We start from the raw sequence: 26,077 nt of genomic DNA on the forward strand, positions 1-26,077 counted from the left end.
TCATAGAGGACATTTCCTCCGCAGGCGCATCCTAAGCGGCTGCAGCGACTTGTCCAGGCTGATGGTTGTATTGCTGTTGGTAGGGTTCCATCACGGCCTGCTGAGCCATGGAGTTCTGAGCAGCCCGAAGAGCCGCGGCATCGTTCGCTTCAAGCTCGGCCCTGAGCCGCTCGACTTCCTTGGCCTTGGCCTCCTTGTCCTTCTGGACGTGTTTCTGTGATTTATCATTAGCATGAGATACTCAAAAATGGGACGTGTTCAACTTACATTGCTTTTGGCAGTACGGGTAGACTGTCTCTGCGACTTGTTCTTCGCAGTATCCTCAGATCTCTTCGCGTCACCTTCGCTAACTCGCTGCTCAACAACGGAAAGGATGGCATTCTTCAACTCCTCAGACAGATTCTTGAACTCATTGGGTTCAGCTCCAAGAGTAATAGCTCGGAGCCTCCACCAATTCAGCTCCGCTTCGCGGTCATTCAACAGAACTCGGCTTTGGAGGATAATCTCGTTACGACGATCACGTGTCGCCTTTGCAGCGAGGTTGTTGCGCTCCTTGTCAAGCATTTTGCCCTTCTCCAGGATCTGCTTGTTCTTGGCTCGAAGAATCTCGGCCAGACGAGGGTTATCCTCGGGAATTTCGTAGGGAGCTTCGGGGAGAGGCTTGGCCGCCATTTCCTTGAGCTCAGATGGAGGGAGAACGGGAGGGTTTGCCGCCTGATGAGCAAGTTCGAAGTCGATAGAACTCATGATCTTTTCATAGTCTGCGGCGGAGCCAACGTCTGGGATGGTCAAACCGGCCTTCTCGAAGGAGTAGCCAGCGATCTTTCGACCAGACCGATCAGGCTGACGCTTCGTGGGACGGGTATCAGGAGTCATGTTGCCACCGGCAGCCTGAACAGAGAGCATGTGTTCGAAATGGGGGAATTGGGGTTCAACGGCCATGTTGTCGCTGGTGTGAACTGGCTGACATTGCGTGAGGCGGGGGTTCAGAGTGAGCGTATCACTCATCTGTTGACCCGAAGGACCAACCTCGCATTGTGTGAGGCGAGGGTCAATGGTAGAATTGTCGCTCATCATGGGGATACCAGAGTTGACATGACTCTGAGCATTGAAATCGAAACTGTCGGGGATAGCAGTGTTGAACTGTGCAGTCGTAGTGGACTTAGGGACATGACGCTTCTTGTTGGGAGGCGCCGGAACGCTTTCATCAACATCGGGCGCTATTCCGTAGCTCACAAAATCGAACGTCTTTTGCTGCTGGGCGGCATTGCTCTGGTCGTAAGACCGCTTGCCCTTGGGCAGCGAGTTCATGATGAAGGTGCAGAGACGCGAGAGGAATGACAGGAAGAGATGACCAGGATAGCGAGAAGAAGGCAATAGACGATGGGCAGATTGTAGAAGTGTGTGGAGGGTAATAGAAAGGAAATGAAGTTTAGAATCAGGATGGTAAACGCCGAGTCGCTGTGGTGACGAAGGCCGCAGCGACCGCAAAGGAAGAGAAGTAAATACGCGCGTGTGTGATCGATAGATTCACCAACGCCGAGGAATCAAAATACCTTTTGGGATAAAACCAATAACTTCCCAAGATGAAGGTTGTAAAGTGCGTAAGTAGTGGTGATGTTTGGTGGAGGAGAGAAAGTGGAGGGTGGAGGATGATGCAGAGGAGAAGAAGAAGAGAGGCAAAGCTCGTGCAGTGCAAGCTCAAGAAATAACAATACCTAAACAGAATGGTGCAGCGCATCCCCACCCGCCAAGTGAATGCTCAAAAATACTCAACGACAATAGCGAGCCTCGTCCAGTAAACAAACCCCTGGACTGGCAGCCGGTCTACACTGCCAAGGGGAGCCTCCCCCTATCTGCGCTGCAAGTGAATCACTAAATGCTCTGACCAGGTCTCTCGCACATGACCTCAAACTGCATCTCCTCCCTGCTGCAGTTCATGGACATTTGCGTCTATACTTGCTCGTCCTTGACTCCCAACTATCAAGGTATGCTCCCCGAGTTGAATGACCAATAGGCTGTCAAGCGGAGGAGGTCGTTAGGGGTGCACAAGGGTATGACTCTCTGATACTCATGCGCAACCTGTTTCTGTCGAGGCTTGACTGATGCAGTAAGAGGATGCTGTCTTTTTCCCTTTTGCAAGTGACACGAGAAAATGATGCTGTGTATTTCCCCATAGCTGTCAGTCGTCACGCGGCCACTTGCGAAAAACATCACCGCCCACCCCAAGCTCGCCCGTCATAACCTCTCCACGCTCTTTCAACCGTGTTTCTCTTCGGGCATCCTTTGATAACTTCTAGACTTCGTCGTAATCGGGTCGGGTGTTCGATATCGTCGAGGTGGTCGCCTCCTTTGTTCGTCGCATCGCTATCGGTGATTCAAGCTGGCATTCTTCATCGGTTGACGCGAGCATCAACTCACAGACCAGCGCGAATGGAGTCCTGCACTGCACATCGCAGTCACTCTAGATAAGTGTGTCCTAGCCATCCACTCATCAAGCTACGGGGTCTCCCCGGGGTTGAGAGTGACTCGTGGGAGTAGGATTTATCCCTTGGTTTCGCCTGAGGGTGCGAGACGCCTTCATCTGGATGCCATTCGTGCGGCCCTGCTTTTGTTTCAAATGCTGCGAATCACACCCATCTCCTTCTTTGAGGGCAAAAATGCATCTTGACCGTGACTCCTTGACGCGAGTCTACAGCATCAAGGTAGACGTCGCCACCACTAAGAACGTGGCTCACATTCACTTACCCCCGACCGACTCTGAGAAGCATCAGCAGCAAAGACTTGGCCTAGAATCCTGGCACCACCAGCAATAAGAGTATTTCACCCTCGAACAAGAGTGCGAGAACATGTCGTCATCCTACCACTCACACAATGACCCCTTGTTCAGTCAACGTGGAACAAGACAACACAATACATTCAACTCTGCCTTTGTTTCAAGCAGTCCGCTAACCACCCTGAATTGTTTCCAGAAAATCAATACCTGCGACCGCTTCGCTGATTTGTCGACTCAAATAACCCTCCGACCAAAAGCAACGCCCAAGAATCCAATCCCATCAAGCCTCGCTCACCAAGACCGAGATCAAGACACCCCCAAGTAAATCCCATCGATAAACAACCAAGTTCCTGCGCCGGCCTCTTTGTTTTTTCACCACAAAGTTGCTCTTCGCTTTCCTGGTATCTTTTTCAAAAACAGTCATGCCGCCCACCGTTCCCACCCTTCACTATAACCATTAAGGCCGTCAACTCTTTTCCAATCCAAACATCCCGATACGCCAGGTACATTACTCGACCAGAGCCCTGCTCACAAGGCCAAGCCTGTCCCGTCCTTCGTCCACCGATATAATGCTAGAAGCTCCCTTCTTCGTTGTTGTTGCTCTCCCAGATCTTCAGGTACACGACCCCTGACCTGGGCGAGGGCACTGCGCATCACTTTGCTGAATTTTCGCTGTAGACTTGTTAGTTTCTCTTCCTGACACAGCCTTGTCCATATAACTCACCTGATACTCTGTGCTCAGGGTCACAACACATGCCTCGTGAGCCCGCACGATAGTCTCGCACGCCTTAGCAACGCTGGGTGATGCTTCCGACTGCAGCTTATCCGCAATGAGAAGCAACAAGAACGATCCCTGAAGGAGATAAATACCAAAGAAGAAGGGCATAAACTCCAGTCCAGGGTCGAACTCGAGGATTTGGTTGATGGCTTCAGCCGCTGCCACAGCATGGCTCGTTGCCGTGATGAACCCTTGCGACGAAATCCAGAGGTCATCGTCATCAAGCAAGTTGATCGGATCCCATTTCCCAGCCAAGAGAATGTGCAGCACATGCATGACATGTGTGCCGTATGCCATGACAATCCGGGTCTGAATGTTGCCCTCCGTGAGTCGACCTGATCCGCTGGAATGCACCGAGTGAACTGACGGCGTGGTGATTTCAGGAACTCCAGAGAGCTCGTTATTCTCGCCGTGCTGTCCATCAACCTTGTCGTCTCCTGAGCGTGGCAAATGCTTAAGCTCAAAGGCCTGCAAGCTTTGCTCATATATCTCCAAATGCCGAGTGATTTCTGCCGTTTGCGCATCCCATTCGTGCCCTGGACGGAAAGCCATGCCAAACCGCGGATGGTTCTTTGCGTGGTGCAGATCCACGACTTCGCCCAGAATTGTCATCAGGGGGAGAAAGTATCCAAAGATACTATGACCTCGACACTCATACTGGGGCCCGCATATTTGCGACGAATCCGAGACGTATCCTTCGGGTCCAGTGTTGAGTAGGCTGGGATCCGTGTTGGAGCTGCAAAGGCTGCTAAAATCCCCAGTCTGCCATGCCTTGTCATCCATGGGCTGCAGTAAACCCTGGCATTCGATATCCAGGAGAAACAAGGGGCGATTGTAGCATAGCGCCAGGTGCCTGTCGACGATATAGAGGAGCCACCATATCCGGCGCCGCTCCTCACGTTCCTCCTCTGACACGTATCCGCTACTGTTGCCATCCTGATCGTCCCCAGTCTCAGTGTCCATGGCACTGGTTTCTTGGTTTGTGGGTGATGGACCAACCGGCAACTCGCGTCCCAGCTTCAGCTCTCGCGCGAGGCCCCAAGCAGCAGTCCACCATCTCATACTAGCGCCCTTGTACTCACTCGCCGAGACAACGACTGCCAGATGAATGTAGGTGATCACATCGTCCAGGCTTCCCGCTGCACCGAATGGCCCTGACTCGCCTGACAGAGCATCCAGGCTGATGGACCCAGGCATGGCCACACCCAATCCACCAAGCGCAACTCCGTCAGCCACTGGGCTTGGAGCATCTCCTGAAGCTGTATGAATAAGTGGCCGAAGAAGATAAACTGTTAGCTCGAGGAGCTTCTGGCACGTTTTAGCACGAGCTGAAGGTGTGCTGGCCAGGAAAGGGGCATCACTCGTTTGCGCTGCAACCCACAACATGCTCGCTAGAAGGGCCGGTTGGCAATGTCTCGGTTTCGTGGGATGAAGGAAATATTTCTTTCGAAGAACAAATCCTAACACATAGGGTGACATCGGATGCATCTGAGCTGATGACGAAGACGCGAAATAAAGGTCCATGAGATCGCAGGCAAGAGAGATTGGCAGAATATTGTTGAGGTGAGGGATCAAAGGTTCGAGGACAGGATATCGTAGTTTCGAGTTGCCAAAGCTCGCTTGGGGGACCTGAGACTGGTATTGGCCTGGTGGTGAAGCCATCGAGATTCCCCAGCCAGGGGATGCTCCTTTACCCATCGAGTAACCGAGCGGGCTATTTCCCATTCGAAAGGTCGTGTTGTTGCCAAAGTTCGGTGGGCTCTGGGCTTGCATCGAATATGGAAACTCAGAATAGCCCGACATGCTATTTCGACCCCCAGGACCATATGGTTGGCCATTGAGCTCCAGGCCTTGGGTGTCGTAGTTGTGCGTCATGTTACCAAATCCATTCAGATCTAGGCCTCCGTGATTCTCCATTTGCTCGCCGTCCAGGGCCGGAGGGCGTCCAAGCTGAGGTTGTTCATTCATGCCGCCGAGGTTCTCAAGACCTTCCAGACCCTGGGTGTGTCGCATAACATCGTCGCTTTGGTCTTTGCTCGATTTACTGCTCGTGCTCGGTTGTCGTTCGCCAGAGTGGGGGATGGTAGTCTCGAGTCCTTTGCTGGAGGATTGGCTGCTCTCGCCCACAATTTCTTCTGGATTTTGGCCTTTTCCGGCCGCCGCCGCCGCAGCAGCTTGTTGGGCCAATTCTTTTCGAGAGGCCTTTCCTCTCTTCTTCCTCTCGCGGATGTATTCGCACCCCAGGCCGAACTCTACTGAAGTCAGAAACTCTTCCCAACATTCGACTTCAGGACCTACCAATGCAGTGTGCGCAGGGGTGCTGGCCATCGCATTTTGTCCGAAGCTGGTTGCATTGATCACAAGCTCGGCTAATCCTCCTACGAATGCCTGACGCCCCAGATCCACGAGCAGTAGTTCCGTAAGGGTGTTGTCGATTCTTGGTCTGGGGGCCTGCTCTTGCCAGATGAGGGTTCTGGATTGATACTGACTGTGAAAGTGGTTGAATTGGATACTGATGGTTCTGCCCAAGTGTCTCTAATCCATTGCCTTGGATCTGAGTCTGTTGAACATTGCCATCTGGTGAGATGTTTGAAGAGGCAATGTTCTGGTAGGGAGAAAAGCGTTGAAGAGGGTTGGACAACATCTTGCCACGCGCGTTATCACGTCTTCTGCAAGATTGTGATGGAGCTTTCGTTGCGGTTGGACCAAGGCTTGGTGGCTTGGATCAAGGGTGGAATGAATTATCCCCCTCCCCTACCGATGGCAGGAGCAGATTCTTTGATAAACATGGTCAGTTTGCCTCTGTAAGCAGATCCCAAAGCTCTGCGGGGAAGTGATGAAGTAGACAGGGGCTTGAGTCTGATGACGGTTGCATGGGAAGAGTCGAGGTATCAGAATAGTACAAGATCAACCATGTTGATGGCCGGGGTAGACCTCGGCAAGCGGGGACCATAGAGTGATTGACAAGACATCTGACAGTTCCTTGGAATAAAGACGGCGGCAGTGTCGTTGTACGAGGAGGCGATCATAGTCTCCTTGAAAGAGGCGAGTTGATGAGGGTACGCGGGGTGGAGGAACGACTGATACGCGACGCGACTAAGAGAAATAGATAGACTTACCCTGACCGGCAAAAGGGTTCCAGCTGCCCTAGAAGGCACTGGAGAAGCTGACCGTAACCAGATAGTTTGGGCTTTCGCGTAACTCGCTGAGTGCGCTTTCAATTCCAACCTGCGGTGCACCCAAGAGCGTTTCAGGCAATGATGATCCTCGTCGTTTGCTGTAGCTCAAGTGGCGAACCTAGGTTATGGCTGGGAGTCGTGGGGAGGTTCCTGTAACTGAGTTGTCCAGTTTGATACTTGTTGATAGAATGTCAGGCCAGGCCAGGTCGGATCAGAAGACTGTGGTGGTGGATCTCCGAGGGGCTCCTCAGTGCCGAGTCTCTCAAGGTCGATATGGCGATTTCGATGGAACCAGCTGGATAGAGAGGCAAGAAGACAGTCTGGATGACTCTGTCTCAACTGTCAATGTCAATGGTTCCTTGGAATTAGTCGGTGGCAGGAGGAGGGAGGAGAGATGGGCGTCTTTTTTTCTGGAGAAACCCCAACGGCGGCTCGTGACCGAAATGTCGGGCGTGGCCAGGACTAGGCCTGTAGGGGACGGGGAGGAGTGCATTTGCTAACCCAGAGCGACCAGGCAGCTGCCGAATGCCAAATGGGTCGCTTATTACTCCGTACGGAGTAGTGAGGACTAGGCTCGCAAGCCTGGGAGCGAGGTCCCGCCGAGGGTGGGTTGATGGGCAGATGTGGAGTATGGTCAGAGGTGGAGGATTTTGGGCATGGGTACCACTCACACCTCGAGGGCGTTGTCGGTTCTTGTTCCGAAGAGAATGACACTTGGACTGGGATCTCGTTCGAGGAATCTTCTCCTTTATGCGGGCCAAGGCGAACTGCGGAAGTCAGGAGTTGGGTTGTCAGACGAATTGAAGCTGGAGAAGCCGTGATGATAGCCGTCGAGAGGACCATGTGGTGGCATCCATCTCAGGGATCTCTTCGTCTAGAACCATTCAACGACTAGACGGGGTGGGGACACGAGAGTTGGTTTCCACAACCTCATGGCGTCAGTGCTGTATTCCACGCTTGTGTCTGTTCTTCAGCAGTCAAGATTGTCTAGTCGACTCGCACGAACGAACCAAAGCGTTCCTCTCAGGGTCAGGGTCTCTTGACTTGGTGGCGTCTAGCGCGTCGCCGCGCCGACCTGACGTTCGGCTCCATCTTAACCGAGCCCCGACGCTGGAACCAATTTCCAGCTTGTTCGTTCGCACCCAAAAGGAGCGAAAGCTTAAACGGCTGAGCGGGGAGGATCTGACATTGATTTCTCACTGGGTTTCATCGCATCGCATCGCCTGCCTGACAAGGCCCGATAGAAGAACCAAGGATCGCCGCCGCTCTGGTTCCATTGCAGACCCGTTTCGACTCTGGGCGTGGCAGAGCAGAGTGTCTGCGGAGCATCCATCTCCATATCCGCGCGAGTGATGGATGCATGGGTAAGAAGAGGGTGTGGGAGGCCCTAAGATTGTCCGTCGCTATCCATCCCCGGATTTTCACAATGGGGGATCTTCCGTAGTCAATTTAGTTTCCATCGAGGCTGAGAAAAGAAAAGATTCATCGAGGGGAAGCCGGTAAGTGTGTGTGTCCAAGCTTCAAGTGAGACGCGACGGAAAAAACCCCAGACTTGGTACAGTACACGCCTTCCTTGACGGGACGGGATGTCAATTGGGGGCTCCTTCCCCCAAAGTCTTAGATCCAATCCAACCCCATCCCCTCAATCCCACTGTTGGAAGGCGCTTCCAAGCAGGTCGCTCAGATCATCACTTCCTTCTTCATTCATCTCCCTTACCCGACACCAACGCAAACTCTTCCTCTTTTCCATCTCGACCTCCTCTCACTAATGACTTTTCCGAACAATACACCGAAAGAAGCTCGCCCCTTGTGTAACCTGCTGTTGTTGGCATGGTCGACGCCGCACTCGCGCGCCAATAGCATTGCGCATATGGCCCTGTATGGTCTGGCCTGGCCTGGACATGGACATGCAATTCCCCCCGCACCCGCAACTCGACCTGCGGAATTGACGGATACTGGCGGATGGATGCCGGCGCGGCACACAGGGTAGGGACATGACACCCTCTGCAGAGGCTTCTGGGAAGGGATGGGATGGCCAGAGTCTGTCTAGTCTGTCTACTGGGATGCGAGCTCCAGCGCCTCGGACTGTCCAGTCATCCATCACAAAACCCCCAAAGCGCATGTTCTGACGGATGACGCGCCCACCGCCGGAATGTCCTGCTTGTGGCGCCGACACCATCAGTCAATCCACGGACGGCGGCCCGATTTCCCCACACTCCTCTTAATGCCCCTCGTGCATCCTTGTAACCTCTCCAACCAAATCCCGCCAACCCTAGTTCAACGGCGCGACTGTCGCGAAGCCCATGTCTTTCCTCATGGCAATCGTTCAACCTCCTGGCCGTGACCTTTGTAGTGTGTGTGTGCCGCACTGCCCCTGCCACTGTCCAAATTTCGAGTTCTGATGCTTTCTCAGCCAACTGTCATGATGTGGTTGCTCGTGCCCTGTTCCCAGTTACCACGTGCTTGTTTCTTAAGGGCAACCTCCACCATTCTGACAAAGTTGCGTGTAGCTAGTTACAGATGCTTCGTGTCCGATTACGAGCCTACTTGTGTGGTGCGTATTATGCCCAATGGAGAGCCACCTGCATGGTCGGTCCGGCAGCTTTAAAGTGCCACGACACGCTCGCGTTGAGTCCCCAAGATTGCAGGTGTTTTGCAGGAGAGACTATTACCTTTCAGTAATACCATACAGACATCATATCCGAGAAAGAGAGCTAGTAACATAGCGCTCTACATCAGACAACATGATGTGAGTGGTGACCTCCAAATGCCTCGGTTATACTACTTTTCAGGGGCCAACCACACGACACCGTGATACTCATCCAAGAAAGCCATTATTGATTGTCTAATATACATGAACTCTATCGATCCGACTAGCATGGGTATTCCAACTCGAATATTCCAATTTGAAGTTGATGCCTTTGATGGCAGAGTCCAGCCTTCTAACCCCCAAGAGATTTCTGTATTAAATTGAAGCGGCTGATTCATTCGTCATTACTCGAAACAAAAAAGAAAGTGTCATCCGTTAGTCCAGGCCAGGTAGCCACCCGCCTCCTGACAATGTTGCCCCTAACCCATCGAATACTGCCATCTGGTCGTTAACCTCGTTCTGCATGCTAGAGTTGCTCTCTGGGTTGCTGGCAGGTGTATCTTGGTTGGTAGAATCGCCAAACAAAAACACCGAGTTGTCCTGCCCGCTGTTGGCCATCTGCCAGGCCTCAAAGCTTTGGTGCCATCTCGCACTATCATTCAAGAACCATTCCTGGCCGTCCATCCTCATTGGTCGATTTGAAGTTGGCTGGTTGCCAGAAGACATACCCGGGCTGCTGGTCGGTATGCCGTTGCGGTTGACAGACCCAAATGTTGGTTGGTAAGATGGCATCGACGTCGATACAGGGACAGGTCCCCATCCACCCATCGAATCGGCACAGAAAGCCAGGTTGGATCCGTTTGCCGACATGCCTTGTTGCTGAGCCAGGTTAACATTCGAGAGCGAGGCACTCGTTGTCATGGGATCCGTTACAGATCGTTGTGGTTGCTGTTGCTGGATTTGTTGCATAGGTCGGGCGAGTTGTGTTCGAGAGTACTGAGTCAAGGGGCTATAGTCGCCTCCTGTCTTGAGGCCCAAGCCACCATCCGAAAGCGGCGAAGCAGCCATGTTAGATTGAGGTGAAGGAACATCAGATGTACTGTAAGTTCCGTACTTCTCATCTGCTCGTTGAAGCACGAATGCAGCGTCCTCAGGAAGTTCGCAGTTCCACTTTCTAGCGAGAACGCTCAGGATGGTAAGAGTTCGTCTTGCACAAAGCCAATCTTCGGCAATTTCTTCAAGGTGCTTCACTCCATGCGTGATATCTCTTCTGGCGGTTTTCTCGGGGAGATTTAGCAAGTGTATTGTGCACGCGCTATGCACCATGTACACGGCGATGTTGCAGATCTGGCGCAGATTCCAGAGTTTCTTATATAACCGGAGAAGCTTTGAGATGGCGCCCGCATTTGCTGTGCATATGCGCCGAGGTGAAACGTGCGGCGGGAGGGGAGAAGCCGCCGGTGAGTATTTCAAAAATGGTCGAAAAAGGTGGATGTATTGAAGATGGAAGAACATGCTGTATATGGTCAGTTGTGTCGCTAAGTCATGGACGCTCTACTCACTGCATAAGGAGCACATTTGGTAATTGGCCATCTTTGGGCTCAAACTCCTTTGGAAGTTCCTTTCTCCATTCTTCCAAGCGGCGATGCAACTCGCTCAGCTTCTTGAGCTCCACGGCTTTGCCACTGGACTTGCCAATCGTGCTTGGATGATAGAAGAATGCGAGCAGATCGCTGCTAATCTCGGAAAGTTTCGACATCTGGAGGGCGATGGCTCGGGTTCTTGACGGTTGCTTGGATGACTGATCAAACCCGTTGTCGGTGTAAGGTGACCACGACTCAGCATCCTCGTCAGGAAAGACATCAAACTTGGAGACATTGAAAGAACTCTTGGGAATCTGTGGGAGTCTTCCAAGATAGTTTGACCAACACTTGTCGAACAAATAACATCCCCAGAAGGTAATTCGCCTGGCATCGATCTCGTAGTCGCTCATGCGTTCCTTGTCAAGCTGGCCAACGTCTAGGTTTAGGCCAATATCTTCTGCCATACGGAAACTCATGCCGCTGTATACCCAGCCTTTCGCCTCACGGGCGCAACCAGCTTCCCGAACCGACATGAGTGCCAGGGCCTGGACGGTAACTAACCGGGGTTTCTCATATTCGTCGTTTTCGACAATCAAGCGCTTCGCCTCGGCAAAGAAGTGATCGCCCTTTGTTCGGTTATCGCCTGGTGTTCCATAGGCTCCAGCGACGCTCGTGAAATGACATCCAAGGGCAAGCATAGCGTTGACTAGTAGCGACGAGCAATACGCAGTACCCCTCCCCAGTCCCGACTTGCCTCTCATAAAATCCCGGAAGAACATGGTCTTGGAGAGAGTAGTAAAGTAGGGGTAGTGCCAGTTGAAGTACATGTTGATTAGGTGAGTGATGAGTTGAGTGTCCTGAGTGACGCGGGTCCAGGATGTTATGGGGTCCTCTCCAGATACAGATTGTTCCGGGTTTGGATCGGCTTCTTCATGGTTGGGGTCGCCCAGATAGATGAGATGAGATGTGCCACCAATGAAGCGAACGGCGCCATTCTCGAGTCTCAGCTCACCCATCTTCCGAGCGAGATCCCTCTCACCCTGCACAGGCTCTGTGGTATAGTTGTCATTCGAGTGATCCAAATCATCGTTGTCCTCAGTTCCTTGCTGCTGTGGTTCTGGTGTTTGCTGCTGCTTGAGAATCTGCTCAGCAACAGCATCGAGGCTGTTGCAAGTTCGGATCTTGTGTACGATTTCGGGAACATCTTCCTCATCCGCGTTCAGGATAGCTTCAATAAGAATCTGCAAAGTCGAGTTTCGAGCTTTCATGCTGTCGACCTTTTCACGGTAGACGCCCTTGCGCCGATGATCCGAGTTGGGATCATAGACACACTCAGTACCGTAAACGCTGGAGCAAGCTGCACAACTAGGAACAGCTCCATCACACTTGGACTTGCGTTTCCGACAGGCGACACAGGCTGTGCTGACACATCGCCGCTTCTGGCCCGAAGGATCGGCACCTCTGCGTGACTTCTTCCGTGTTGCGCCCGGGTTGGGGGCCGATGGGCCGGGTTGCTGCGACGTGCTTAGACGCGGCTCCTCCATGGTTTCAGTGATGAAGCGCGCTGCCGGGGGTGAGATGTGGGCAGGCTATGTGAGATAGGCGCCAGAGGAGATGAAGGATGAGAAAGACCAGCTCCGAGACGACGGTATGACGCGATACTCGAGGTGCGCTGGTCGTCGGGAGAGGCCCACACGAGCACTCGTGGGGGACTAGGAATCAGGGTTACGGGGCGAACGGGGATCAGCAATTAATCAGGGAGCTAAGCGAATATAAACCCGTTGCGGTTGGACGGCGATCCGACGGTCGGGTAGGTTGATGCGAATGAAGGCAATGAGGTTATTTGAACCAGAGCGTAGATAGGTACTAATCCGTCCCGCGGTTTAGTGCTTGGTAATCAATCATGGTTGGGCCCAGAGGAGTGAAGGGGTCAGGCTGAGGAGGGAGGCGAGGGGTTCTTCCTAGTACTGTATTGTATCAAAGTGACGCGTGAGAGGCGATGAGCGAAAAGGATGACGAGTAAGAGTTTAGAGCGGGGACGAGATCTTTTTTTTGGGATGATGAAAGATGAGATGAGACGGGATGAGATGGAGATGGCAGAAGCCGAGAGCGGCGTCTGTGGAGGTTGATGGCAATTGGACGTTCGATGAGGATCCAGAACCAGAGTCGAAAAGAAGGAGGGACCCAACCGGGAGGACGTTGTGAGGAAGGAGGTACCTACAGTTCCGAGCCCAGCGTGGAGGAGGGCTTTTTTCCTGCGCCGTGACAGGGAAACTGCTCGATGGGTCCCGCCTCCGAACCCGGGCTCTGACGACTCACAGTACAAGGCGTTATGTAACTGGCTGTGCCATGAGCCACCACCTAAATCCAACTCCCTATCACTGGAACTCTACTAACTCGGAGTGGCTCGGTATCCGGCTTCTCGTCTCAAGGAATGAAGCCAACACTGCCGTCCTCAAAACACCAAGCACAAAGCCCGTCCTGAGATGCGGCAGATACAGCAGTTCCCCCAGATACATGCCCCCTCCCCACGATACCATCCCAGTGGGACAAACGCCCATGCAGCTCATATCTTTATCGATCGGATCAGCCAAGGGTGTGGCTCCTCTTCCTAGCGCAACGGGGGACCCGGGATCCCTGATAACAGAGGCAGCCCTTCTTGATAAGGTCGCATCAAACGCCCCCCAGATTGGCTGCCATGGACGTATCAAGACGCCTGGAATGTCTATCAGTTCGGCATTTGCTGCTGCCCTCTTTTCTCCCCCTGGCCTTGATTTCTGTACCGAGCCCTTCCCCATCCGTGCCGCCCCGTGGCGCGCATCGAGAACCAACCTGGGGGTCCCGCACTCTGGGGGTTCTGGTGTTGTCGAGTCATTCATTGAGAGGACCAACAGATCAACCATGAGAACATGAAATCGAGTGAGCCTAAACTTTACTACCGGGTATTAAAAAACAGCCCAATATTGGATCCTCACAGCCTCTGAGAGGCCCAGGAACGACAAGATTCAGCCTCCATCCAGAGTTGCTGAAGTGGATCATGCCTTAGGATCCACAGGGCGAACTCACAGAGAGCCTCATACGCCCAGCTCAAGCCATGTCAAGGGTGAGGTCGCCGAGGTTTGTGATCTCGGGGGATAGGGTTTGTAGTATCTGACATGATCATGCATTACTTGGCATGAGACAGCTTGGTAAAATCCTCCGAAATGTTTAGTAAAATGAGGCAGAATCGACGACACGTAGTTTCTCTGCATCGGTTTCTTATGAGCCTCCCTCTAGCCAACCATAAATACTCAAATGAGGTATACTGCAAGCCTAGGTTAACACGGCCCTAGGTAGTGACGGCATCTCCGTGTTGTCATGGCGTTAGAAATCCACTCCTAAAACGCCTTAGGGGTCCTGTTGACCACGTTACACACGTGGAAGTTAGATCCGATGGCCAACATACCTTCCACCCATTACACTTTGGGGAGCCTTCAGCCATCATTGCAATATTACTTGGGCGTGTAGCATAGGTCTTTGTTTCTAGAGGATTCGGCAGAATTGGTTCCAGGCCATAAAAGGGAGATCATTTGTTGCATTGACATGGGCTCTTTGTCAAGCCACCATGAAATCTAAAGGCCTGCGGAATCATCGCCAAACCCCGCATCCCGTCAACTCATTTGTCTCATGGCATTTTGTATAGGTCGTTCTGGGAGCATGACCTGACCGAGCTGCTCACAAGCCTAGAGATGTGGCACATAGCAGTCACAGCATACACAGATCAATAGGTGCTCCAAGTTTCAACGCTCAAGACTTCATCCACACTTTGCATGCTTTTAACAGTGGTGATACATACAAGGTACATCCGGCTGTCTACCGTACACTCCAAAAGATGGTATATTACACGGGCGGCCCCATCCACCCAGCAGCCAGAATCCTCACTCATAAACCATATGCTATCATTTTCTTCAGCCCCGTCCCAGGTACCAGTTGTGGGCCAGCTGGCTGGTCAGGTAGCTGAAAGGCGTGGGAACCTCGGCCATACCCTTCCTCGCCACGGGGTGGCGCAGGTAGACGGCGGCGCAGATGTTGGGGTTGACCTCGAGGTAGCGAGGGATGAAGGCAAAGGCCGACATGTAGGGGCGGGGTCGCCAGGGGGTGGCATAAGGCTTTGAATCGTCGATGGGGTTCTCGGCGTCCCTCCTCATGATGGCGGCGAGACGACGGATCTCATCCTGAGTGAGGTCTTCTCGGGCGAGAATGCGGGCAGCACGGGCACGCTCTCGGTCGTCCTTGAAACCATCCATACCCTCCTCCAAGACCCTTGTCTTGAACTGCAGCTCCTTCTCTTCCTTCTCTTCCCGTTGAAGCTTCTGCTCCTCGGTCTCCTCTGCGGATGGGGCGGTGTCAGCCTTTCGGAAGCTCTCTACAGAGCCAAGCTTCTCAATCTGAGATTGAATCTCGTTGAGGAGGTCCCTGGCGCTCAGCTTGCTATCCTCTGGTAGAGAGAGGAAGCGCTGAGCAGTGTCACGGAACAAACGGAGCTCCTTCTTTTGCTTAGCCGATAGGTTCCTGAGATCACTGCCACCCTTGAGAATCTCTCGAGCCGTGCTTCGGAGGTTCTTGACACGGCGCCATTGGACCTGCATCTCAGCACGTTGCTCGTCGAGCGATTCGTCGGCGAGCTGCGCATCGCTGGGCTTGGCAGACTCTCCCTCCTTGGCAGCCAGATGCTCCAGGATTCGAGAGCGCTGCTTGAGACCCCACTCCTTAGTCTTCTCCTCCTTGTTCTTGAGGGACTCCCTGCTCTTCTTGACCGACTCATCGGGCTTCTTTTGCTCTCCAGTTCCATACAGAACCTTTTCAATCTGAACCTGGAACATATCGCCAGGGTTCAAGGCGTAAGAAGGGTGAACCATCTATGACATGACGTCAGTAATCGATATCACAATTTCCAGATATCATTAGAAACCCACCTTCTTGCCATTGACCTTGACCGCTCCGTGAATAATGAATTGGCGAGCCTGTCGCACACTACTGGCAAACATGGCGCGGAAAACAGCTGTGTCGAGCCTTCGCTCCAGGGGTGCAAAAGTCATTTGCATATATGGTGTCATGTTCTCAAAGTGCTGAGACAGCATCTCGTTGACATCGCCATAACCAGATTTCCGCTGAGCAGGATGGGAGAGACTCCGGACCTTGTTGCTGCCTTGGGAGACTCGGGAGTAGGACTCGGCCGTCACCGTGGAGGTGGTCAAGCCTGAACCACGACCAGCCGCCTGCTCGGAACCATCATTGGCAGCCAGATACTCCGGGGGAAGGTCGACAGAGGAGAGTAGACGTCGGGAAAAGAGTCGCACCCATTTCTTCTCGGGAATGTGCTCGCCGTGGTAGCCTCGGGTTTTCGACTTGGCCGCCCACTTTTGCTGGAAAAAGGTAGCTCGGCCCTTGACGAGGGGCTCTCGGCCGGCCGCACGAGCGATATTATACAGGTTGTACTTGTTCCATGATTGCCTCAGTTTCTATATCGCGTGGGTCGGTTAGCCGATGGTGAATTGAGAGCGGGCGCAAAGCGAAATCGGACTGAAACTTGTCAATGGAGCAGAAAAGACCAACGTACTGGGCGGTTGAGACTGTAGAATCTCCACGGCTTGCGCATCTTGACGAATTGAGGCCCACGGTGCTTGGAATCGGGCTCGTCTTGGTGAGCTTGAGGAGCCAAATTTTTGGTCTCGAGCCGATTCTGGGCCAACGGATTATCTCGCCGCTCCGATGTGAAGTTGGTGGTGGGCTGAAAGCTGACATAATCGAGTGTGCGAGGGTCAGAGGTACGTATCTTTTTCGATAGTGGGGCAGCCACGGACAGGAGACGCGACTCAATTAAACACGACGCGTCGCTAACCCGGAGACCATCTTGACTTGACTGAGAAATGGATCAAGCCCACCAACACCAACAACCGCAGATTGTTGTTTCCCATTTTGACTGTTGATTCTCTCCTTCTTTTTGTATCTGAATACCATTCAAAATGTTGTCTGCTTCTTCACCCATCACCTTCCCCAAAAGCTCTCCTCCTCCCCCGAAGCGCGCCAAACCCCACGACCATGGCCCTCCTAAACCGAAAGCCCGAGCTGGACCATTCATGGTCGATGATGACGACTCCGACTCGAACGACGATGCCGAGGAATTTTTGAATACACAACCTCTAGCGAAGCGCCCCAGGATTGAGGATTCCCGTGGGAAGCCTTCAGAGACAGTCTCTGAAGTCGAGCCGACAACTGCAAAGCCTGTCAACGACCCTAAGCCAACACCAGAGATCATCGACGTGGAAGCCCGGCGGCCAATATTCCCAATCCAGCAGGATCTCTATTCCACATCCATTTTTGGCAGACTGTCGTCCAAATCATTCACAGTCCGGACATGTAAAGGCAACACCACAACCATCAAGGAGCGAAAGACAAGCTCGGCACCCACATACGAGTCAATGGTTGCAGCTCGGTCAAAGACAAAGGAAGGACGAGCTAAGAGGAGCTACTACGGCATCGATATTCATAATCTCATGAGCGCAGCTTCCGCTGAGATCGCTGCTAAGAAACAAGCACGACCACATGAGCCTAGTGTGCCGGTACAGTCGATCGAAACACCAGTAACAACTGGTAAGAGGCCTAAGCGAACACTACTATGGACGGAGAAGTATCGAGCGCGGACTTTTATGGACCTTTGCGGCGACGATGGTACCAATCGACGAGTTTTGCGCTGGTTGAAGAAATGGGATCCCATTGTGTTTCCAGGAGCGGCCAAGTCTAGGCCATCAATTGTAAGACGGCCGGGAATGAAGCAACAAGACGAAGAAGAGAAGCCGCACCGAAAGATTCTCATGCTTACGGGACCCCCCGGTTTGGGAAAGACGACATTGGCACATGTATGTGCCAGACAGGCTGGTTACGAGGCTATCGAGATTAACGCCAGTGACGACCGAAGTCGTGATGTCGTAAAGAACCGGATTCGAACAAGTTTGGGCACAGAGAGTGTTAAGACGGTGAGCAACCGCAAAGACGGCGATGGCCCCCAAAAGGTGGCCAAGCCTGCGTGTGTCGTGGTGGACGAAGTCGACGGTGTCGTGTCGGGTTCAGGAGCCTCAGGCGATGGTGGCTTTGTCAAGGCGCTTATAGATCTTGTTCTTCTGGACCAGAAGAACTCTTCAGGGGCTGCGGCGTCGAACCATCATGGGCGCAAGAAGAAGGGTGATGACTTTCGACTCATGCGTCCCCTGATTCTCATCTGCAACGATGTCTACGCGCCCGCCCTTCGACCACTCCGACAATCGGGTCTGGCGGAAATCATCCATGTCGGCAAGCCCACCATCGACATAGTCGTTGGTCGTCTCAAGACTGTTTTTGAAAAGGAGGGTATTCCTTGTGACAAGGACGCCGCTCGAAAGCTTTGCGAGGCAGCCTGGGGCATGACTAGTGGCATTGATGCTAAACGGGGCGCCGAGAGCACTGTCGAGGGTGACCTTCGAGGTGTCATGGTGGTTGGTGAATGGGTCGCAGGACGCTTCCGAGCATCGCCTCTGGAAGGCTCAGGTCGCCTTACTCGACAGTGGATAGAACGCAATGTTCTCCAAGATCTCGCCAACGGCGCTGGTGGTGCACGTGGAGTCGGCCGCGGTGGTGTCAAAGACATCATCTCGCGTCTGTTCCAAGAAGGCGGTGGCTTTCCCAAGCAAGCCATGAACTTTTCAGAATCCAAGACACAGCACGAGCAGCCAAAGGCGGAACTGGGCTTTGGCGAGTACCAGAAGAAGTATGCCATGGAGCGTCTACGGCAGATGATTGACACGAGCGGCGAGATCAGTCACATCATGACCGAGGTGTTTGCCGAGTATCCCAACCGCGAGTACAACGATGATCTCTACCTGACAAAGCCTAACCAGGCGTATGAGTGGCTTCACTTCCACGATACGTGCCAGTCACGGCTGTACTCCAGTCAGGAGTGGGAACTCTCGCAGTATCTCAGTCAACCTGTGCTGGCATGTCATCACCTATTCGCTTCACCGAAGCGGTATTTGCCCAGTATGGGCTACGATCGTCGTTGGGGTGGTGAAGCTGAGGAGGATAACACGCCTCCTATGCCCTTCTCTGGCCCTCGCGCCGACTATCAAGCTAATGAAGCTGAGAGACAGAATCGAGCCCAGCTTCAGGCTCTGCAGAGTCAACTCACCCCTACGCTCATGCGATCCTTCCGCAGTGTTGAGGATGTGGCTGCTGAGTTCCTCCCGTACCTAGTGCGTCTTGTGTCCCCTGATGTCAAGCCTGTCGTCGTGGGTGGAAGTCAGGGAACCACGGCCAGTGTACGCAAGGAGAGCGAGCGTACCATGGTTAAGCGTGCATCCGAGGTACTCGCCGAGGTGGGAATTTCTCTGCAAAAGGGCAGAATTGAGGATGAATCGCTTGTCAATCGGGGGCCGCAGTGGGTTTACCGAATGGAACCGTAAGTCATGTCTACTCGAACATATGAATCACCACTAACCCTGATTATAGGGATCTCGACACTCTCGCCACATTCGAGACTGCTGCTTCACTACTCCTCCCCTCTGCGGCGCCTACGCGTTACGCCGTTCGACAGGTTCTTGACCAAGAACTTCGCAAGACGAATGCAGAGCGCGAAGCACTTGCTCGCCAGGCACGCTTCCAAGCTGGCGGCACCTCAGGGCGGCTTGAGAGCCTGACCAAGGCTGCCGATGCTAGGAACAAGAAGATTGTCGAAGAGGCGTCTGCCAAGGACGCATCGTCCGTCAAGCGAGACTTCTTTGGCCGTATCATTGAGGCACGGCCAGTTGTAGAGTCTGGTAAGGAGAGCACGGAACAGAGGGCGCGCAAGACGGAAAAGGAACGCAAGGTGTGGGTGACGTACCATGAAGGGTTGAATAATGCTGTGAGGAAACCGATGTCGTTGCAGGAGTTTATGAGAGGTCTATAAGGAAATAAAGGACAAAGGTGCATAGGTAGCGAATGAGATCTTTTTCTCAATATTTATATCAAGTCGCTCGTGTATTCTAACAGTTTATACATCTATGCCAACACACATGCAGCAGAATCCAAGAAATGGTAAACATGGCTCATGAAAAGGGGAACTCTCTACAGCTTGGCCTTGGGCCTCTGAGCTGGCACGGCCAGGGGGTCATAGACTGTCGTCGACAGGTTATCAGCGGGGATGGAAGAGTGCTGGAACAGACTCCGCGTGTCGAGGAGGCCGGGGTGGAGCTCGTCGATGCGGTTGCAGCCGATGAGACGCATGTTCATCTCTAGCTCATCTTTGAGCAGCTGCATGGCACGATCGACACCAGGCTCTCCGTAGGCGCTCATGGCGTAGAGGAAAGGTCGGCCGATACCGACACCGCGGGCGCCGAGGCATAGAGCCTTGAGGATATCTGTTCCACGACGAACTCCACCGTCGATATACACCTCGATCTTGGAGTCGAGGCCCCTTTCTCGCAGGACGGGCATCGTCTCGGCAAGGATCTCAACGGCGGAACGGGCAAACTCGAGCTGACGACCGCCGTGGTTAGATAGGACAACACCCTGGCAGCCGTACTCGACGGCCTTGAGCACATCCTCAACACGCTGAACACCCTTGATGACGATGGGCATGGACGTGATGCTCTGGAACCAGGGGATATCCTTCCAGCTCAAGGCAGGGTCGATGAAAGTCGAGATAGCGCGAGCGGCACCCTGGCTGTTATCCGTATCCTGACCCTCCTGGACGTGCGAGCCTGGGTCGGTAAACTTGGAACGCATATCCTTTTCACGACGTCCCAGCTGCGGCGCATCAACAGTGATGAACAAGCCCTTGCAGCCACGCTTCTCAGCATGCTGCACAATCTTGCGCGTAATATCACGATCCTTGTTAACATAGAGCTGCAGCCACTGCACCTGATCACCAGAAGCAGCGTCGATAATCTCGTCAAACGAGCACGAGGCGAGGGTCGGGATCATCTGGATGATATTGTGCTTTCCCGATGAGCGGGTGAGCACCACCTCACCCTCGGGGTGGCCTAGCTTGCCGAGGGCGGTGGCAGTCACGTAGACGGGGATGTCGGTCTTGTCGCCGAGCATGGTGGTGGTGATGTCGACGTTTTCCACGTCGACGAGGATCTGGGGACGGAACCAGATACGGTGAAAGGCGCTGTGGTTCTCGCGCAAAGTCTAGACAAGTTAGCATAGCTTTAGAAAGCAAGCAATAATAAAAGGCGTACAATCTCGTCATCGGCGGCGCTCGAGTAGTATCCCCAGGCTGTCTTCTTCATGACCCTCCTCGCCACGGCCTCAAAGTCATGCAGGTTGTAGCACTGCGACAGCAGAGGCTTCTGCTCGACGCGCTCCAGGCGCGCGGCCTCATCGGGGTCCTCCTCCTTCTCCTCCTGCTGGACAGTACCCATGTCGACGGGGCCGAGGTGCTTGGAGGCGTCGAGGTACTTGTCGAGGGTGTCGGGAGGGTGGATGGGCTCGTACTCTTCGGTGGCATCTTTGCCCTGCGCATGTTAGAACACAGTCCAGAGTTTTGAGGCGCAAAGGACATACAGCGTATTTGAGGATAATCTTTTTACCTCCAGGGTGTTCTATAGCTCTGTTAGTCCATCTCGTCTCCCCGAGTCTTTTCCTTCTTGACCATACCCGGGAGGAACTCTGTCACATCATACGCTTTGCCCTATCGCCCCAGTAAGTAAATCATTCGAGCGCAAGCACGCAATCGCAGGTACTGACGTGAACAATGACCCAGCACGAGTCGGCATTGTTATGCTCAGCAACTTCGGCGCCCTTTAACACCATGATGAAGAATAGTTTTGTGTGTGTAGAGAGGTATGAGTCTGGTCGCGATGCGCAAAAAAAGACAGTGGCAGGATGAAGGTGCTGCCTTTGGCCCGAGGTTGAATGACGAAATGCTCGGCTCTGAGGGTTGGTCGGTGCTATTCAATTGTCGAGGTATCTTAACACACAACACAGCTCACAGTAATGATAACAAAAAAGAAGAAGAAAAAAGAAAGAGAAGCAGAAGCAGCAGGAGAAGAAGAAGACCCAAAAAGGGACAAGATAGCCGCGCTGCCTCCGGACCCGGACCTCGACTCTAGCGGAACCGACTCGGGAGAGCAATGGACTTCAACAAGGCGGAAAGAGATGGCCCGCTCTTGCGGGGGAGGAGCCCCACTCCAAGACCCCAAAACAGCCACTAGAACCACCTGGATTAGTACCTCTAGCGGTGTCCCTTCAGTGGGCTCGCCGCTAGAGCTTAGCGTTGGGGGTCGCAGCTCGGCCGTCGGGACAATGACGTGCGGGGTGCAGCCGTCGAGCTACTCCATAAAAGGGTCTTGGACCGCATCCCGACCTCCTCTCGGTATAAAGACATGCGAAGCCGACTACAACAGCCACCGAGGCTATTTATTAGTTATGTTATGCTCTGCACGGCTCGGCTCGATATTGCATTGCATTGCATCCATGTAGGGCAAACGTGGGTTCCGATTTGTCTACATGTATTGCTCAAAGTCAACTCCTGCCACCCACTGCAGTGCTAAATCGCCACAACTTTTCTCTCTCCTCCCTATCATCCGCCTCTTTGGCCGTCTCCCCGGTGACGATATATACTTGTCCCAGTCGGCCCCTGAACATCCACCTTCGGTGCCAAGTGACCAAGTACTCATGAAACCACCGAGTGATCCAATCCTCATGTTCCTTTGCTTCCATCATCCATTCATTCATTACTTCCATGCGTTCAAGCCCGCCCATGGATCATGAGGCTGCTGTTGCGCTGCTGACTGAGGTTGCGCGCTGGTAGGATGCGCACTGTTTGGAAACTCTTGGCTTCCATAATGGAATGTCTGCTGGGGTCCCAACGGAGGCGGGCCTGGGGGAGGAGGTGGTGGCACGAATCCTGGAGGCACGTATCCTCCCTGCGTCTGTTGAGGTGCCGCTGATGCACCGTATCCGCTGAATGATTGATGCGTCTGGTGCCCAAACGTTGTCTGGTTGGGAGGTGGTGACGCCGCACCTCGATAACCGCCCATCGAAAACGACGTCTGGTTCGGTGGTGGAGATGTCGCGTACTGGCTTGGGTTATACGTGGGCTGCACAAACGTATTGATGGGAGCTGGTCCAAATGACTGTGTCGTGGGTGCACCACTGAAGCTCTGGTATCCTTGCTGCCCTGGCATTGTTTGCTGGTTTGGTGGCGGCGAACTGGGTACCTGATACTGTCCTGGGAAGCTCGACTGCGTGTACCGGGGGCCCTGTCCCGGTTGGAATACGGGCGCTGGTGTAGGTCGGTTCGTGGTTTGAGGTTGAGGCTGAGGTGATACCGACTTGTTCGGGTCCATCGACATTCGGTCCATGAGCTCTCGAAGCCTCTCCCTCTCCATCTCGGCATGCGAGTTCTTGCTCGTCGACCGATCCTGTTCGATCTGGTTGAGGAGTTGTGCGCCCTCCGATCGCCGGTTGTTGACAAACGTTTCGACGTTCTTTTCCAAGCTCTCCACCGTCTCACGCATCTCCGAGTACCAGTTCTTGGCGCTCTGCAGTCCTGCAACCAGGTCCAGGAACTCCTGGTATGCCCGCTTATACCTGTTGATGACTGACGATCGCTGTCGCTGAATTGTCTCGTACTTGTTCTGCTCCGACTGTACTCGCTTGTCCTGCAGCAGCTTGTTGAACGTGCTTGTAAGCTCCTTCATCAAGGCCGACTGCTTGTGGCTTGCCTGTATCAGTCGGTTCTGGTGAGGTCTGAACTTTTCCAATTCCTGCTCAAACAGTTGCGTCTCGTAGTTTGCTATCGACTTCTTGTTGAGGATGAGAATTTGGGAGATGTCGTCGTTGTGAGCCTTGTCATGGTCAGCTACATTATCGAGGTAATTGTCAGTCATGTACTCACCTTGTCCTTCAAGTCCTTCAGCACCTGGTTTCGCTCCCGCTTGATAAGGTTCAACTTCTTAAGGATATCCTCGACCTTGTTGATCTGATCCATCACGCTGGGTCCCTCGTCGAAATCGTCGTCCAACAGGTTGGGCTCAACGCCAGCCGGGCTAGTTGCGTTGCTTGACCGCGCTCGTGCCTCTGCAACAGCTTGCTGGAATAGTCGGTCAACCTCACCCGTCTGAGCAGCCCGCCTCATCTCATCAAAGTCCATCTCGTTTTGACGCAGCTTGCCCGCCAACTGGTTGTCGCTTCTCATAGCTTCGTCGAGGGCTTCGCGATAGTTGCGAATGTCGCTTCGAAGTGTCGTCGTCAACCTCGAACTGGGCTGCTGTGTCCACTCGTTCTCGTATTTGGAACGCATCTTCTCGCATACACCCTCCTCCATATCCAGCTGCTTAGTGCTCTTTTCCAGGATCGAGATGATGGACTCCTTCTCCGTCTTGAGAGATCCAAAAATGGCCACCGGGTTCTCATGGTCCGAAACATCTTCGCACCATTGCCGGAAATCTTCGTCGGGCAAAATGTCTTGATCGAAGCCACCCTTCAGCACCTGCAATGCGCCAGGGAGCCTTAGATAATCCAGGCTGGCAGCCATCTCGCCGTTGGCTGTATCTACTCGCTCCGTCTCGGCTCTCACCAACTTCGCCTTCTCCTCGTCATATAGACTAGCAGATTCCGTCACGGCAAATGGGACGATCTTTGAGAAGAGATCGGGGCCGGTGATGTGCTGGATGTCTTGGCCAGCATACAATTCGCTAACGGGGATAGGCTTGGCGGCTGGCAGCTTGGCAACGGCTTCAAGGCTTGCTTCGGCGGGTACTTCTTGGTGATAGATATAATCGTTGTCTCTTAAAAGGCTCTGCAACTGGTTCTGTACGGTTGAGTGGTGTCGCTTGGCTACTTCTTGAAGTACACCACCACACTCAGCACTCAGGTTAGAACTCAAGGGCGTAGAGTTGGGAAAGTTCCTAGCAACTCTTTCAGCCTCTTTTGCTTGAGCCTCGGCAACCTGCAATCGTCCAACGGCGATACCATGCTGACCAGCCTCGTCGTCTGTCATGGCTTGATAATATTGCGCCATGGAATTCAAGAGGTTAGTTTTGACCTATACTTGTCAGCTTAGTTAAGCCAATATCATTCTCAAGGTATTACCTGAATCACCATCAACCACACTTTTTCAAAAATAGCCTTGTTCACATTCTCTTGCACTCCCTCAAGAGCCTGGCCATACAAATATCCAGCCTGGGCAGAAAGTTTGGCGAGCAAGCCAATCTTTTTCTTGTCTGCGATCTGCTTCTCGAGGAAAATCTCCTGTGCTTGGGCAAGCATAATATGAATAAGGGTCTTGACAGTTTCTCTGCTAAGGTCGGACGAGGGGGCGTGCAGGAAGTTCTCATTGATGTAAGTGAACATGCCGGCGGAGGCCTGAAAGTTGCGGTAGGCCATTTTGAGGCCGGACTCCTCGGCTCGGTCTTGCAGTGCGGCATGGCAAGAGAGAATAGCTGAGATGTTGAAAATGATGGATGCTTTCTCAAAAGCAAGAGAGTATTGCGCTGTGGACTTGTGGGTAAAGGCGTCAAACCTAGTTACGGCCATGTTAGTATATAGAAATACATAGGCCAAGAATGTCGTCGAAAAAAGCGCACCATGTAAAAGAGATCTTGATATGCTGTTCGTCGACGGGAAATCGCAGGTCCAGAAGCTCAAGCTGGCCGTAGTAACGGTACAGCATATCCCTCCCAGACGTGCTGTCGTTGCCAGCGCCTCGAACATCTTGTCTCAACCGATTAAGTGTGGCACATTCCTCCGCGTAGCGCTCTGGGTCGTCGCCATATGTGTCGCGGATATAGCCTTTGAGAGGCGCAACCCAGTCGATCTCGTTGGTGGCCTTGAGAGGCACCGAGATCATTGGAGACTGCGACATGGCGGTCGACAGCTAGAGCGCAACCGAGCAGACGAAGAGGAAGCTTGTTAAGGGCGAATTGAAAGCCCGACGAGTTGTGGCCGGGAAGCCAAGGGCATGCGGGTTCGCGGGGAGGGATCGGGAGGAGGTTGCGGGCGAGAGGTCGGGCGGATGCAGGTGATGGTTGCAGCTGAGCTAAGACTGAGCGACCCGAAAGGACGGACGGGGGAATGACGAGATCGGGCCTCCCGGGAAGCAGGGTCGATAGACGGCTGGTCGCGGAGAATGCGGCCCGATCTAGGTATCTCTCGTAGCAGTAGCGTAGC

The 26,077-nt window shown here is 53.3% G+C and overlaps 7 protein-coding genes across 7 annotated transcripts; 1 reads left to right on the plus strand and 6 right to left on the minus strand.

The window, feature by feature from the left end:
* Nucleotides 1-31: 31 nt before the first annotated feature.
* Nucleotides 32-1,311, minus strand: NECHADRAFT_85731 (uncharacterized protein; the record flags this gene model as incomplete). The annotated part of the gene is made up of 2 exons (XM_003040021.1): nucleotides 32-214; nucleotides 268-1,311. The coding sequence occupies 2 exons, from the start codon at nucleotides 1,309-1,311 to the stop codon at nucleotides 32-34; spliced, it is 1,227 nt and encodes a 408-aa protein (XP_003040067.1).
* A 1,993-nt stretch (nucleotides 1,312-3,304) lies between these two features.
* On the minus strand, nucleotides 3,305-6,198 carry NECHADRAFT_96746 (uncharacterized protein; the record flags this gene model as incomplete). The annotated part of the gene is made up of 4 exons (XM_003040022.1): nucleotides 3,305-3,448; nucleotides 3,501-5,449; nucleotides 5,600-5,809; nucleotides 5,853-6,198. 4 exons carry the CDS (start codon nucleotides 6,196-6,198, stop codon nucleotides 3,305-3,307), a joined length of 2,649 nt encoding a protein of 882 aa, XP_003040068.1.
* A 3,560-nt stretch (nucleotides 6,199-9,758) lies between these two features.
* NECHADRAFT_85733 (uncharacterized protein) lies at nucleotides 9,759-12,450 on the minus strand (the record flags this gene model as incomplete). Its single annotated transcript, XM_003040023.1, has 2 exons — nucleotides 9,759-10,839; nucleotides 10,886-12,450. The coding sequence occupies 2 exons, from the start codon at nucleotides 12,448-12,450 to the stop codon at nucleotides 9,759-9,761; spliced, it is 2,646 nt and encodes an 881-aa protein (XP_003040069.1).
* A 2,259-nt stretch (nucleotides 12,451-14,709) lies between these two features.
* Nucleotides 14,710-16,544, minus strand: NECHADRAFT_72284 (uncharacterized protein; the record flags this gene model as incomplete). Its single annotated transcript, XM_003040024.1, has 3 exons — nucleotides 14,710-15,804; nucleotides 15,862-16,407; nucleotides 16,506-16,544. 3 exons carry the CDS (start codon nucleotides 16,542-16,544, stop codon nucleotides 14,854-14,856), a joined length of 1,536 nt encoding a protein of 511 aa, XP_003040070.1. The 3' UTR covers nucleotides 14,710-14,853.
* A 367-nt stretch (nucleotides 16,545-16,911) lies between these two features.
* NECHADRAFT_85735 (uncharacterized protein) lies at nucleotides 16,912-19,865 on the plus strand (the record flags this gene model as incomplete). Its single annotated transcript, XM_003039821.1, has 3 exons — nucleotides 16,912-17,700; nucleotides 17,821-19,376; nucleotides 19,427-19,865. The coding sequence occupies 3 exons, from the start codon at nucleotides 16,912-16,914 to the stop codon at nucleotides 19,863-19,865; spliced, it is 2,784 nt and encodes a 927-aa protein (XP_003039867.1).
* A 158-nt stretch (nucleotides 19,866-20,023) lies between these two features.
* Nucleotides 20,024-21,715, minus strand: NECHADRAFT_50269 (uncharacterized protein; the record flags this gene model as incomplete). The annotated part of the gene is made up of 5 exons (XM_003040025.1): nucleotides 20,024-21,091; nucleotides 21,142-21,417; nucleotides 21,467-21,504; nucleotides 21,560-21,593; nucleotides 21,650-21,715. The coding sequence occupies 5 exons, from the start codon at nucleotides 21,713-21,715 to the stop codon at nucleotides 20,024-20,026; spliced, it is 1,482 nt and encodes a 493-aa protein (XP_003040071.1).
* Nucleotides 21,716-22,380: 665 nt separating this feature from the next.
* NECHADRAFT_105467 (uncharacterized protein) lies at nucleotides 22,381-25,772 on the minus strand (the record flags this gene model as incomplete). Its single annotated transcript, XM_003040026.1, has 4 exons — nucleotides 22,381-23,754; nucleotides 23,805-24,953; nucleotides 25,001-25,430; nucleotides 25,495-25,772. 4 exons carry the CDS (start codon nucleotides 25,770-25,772, stop codon nucleotides 22,639-22,641), a joined length of 2,973 nt encoding a protein of 990 aa, XP_003040072.1. The 3' UTR covers nucleotides 22,381-22,638.
* Nucleotides 25,773-26,077: the final 305 nt, after the last annotated feature.

The sequence above is a fragment of the Fusarium vanettenii genome (assembly GCF_000151355.1).
Source record: "Fusarium vanettenii 77-13-4 chromosome 10 genomic scaffold NECHAsca_82_chr10_2_0, whole genome shotgun sequence".
Taxonomy (NCBI): domain Eukaryota; kingdom Fungi; phylum Ascomycota; class Sordariomycetes; order Hypocreales; family Nectriaceae; genus Fusarium; species Fusarium vanettenii.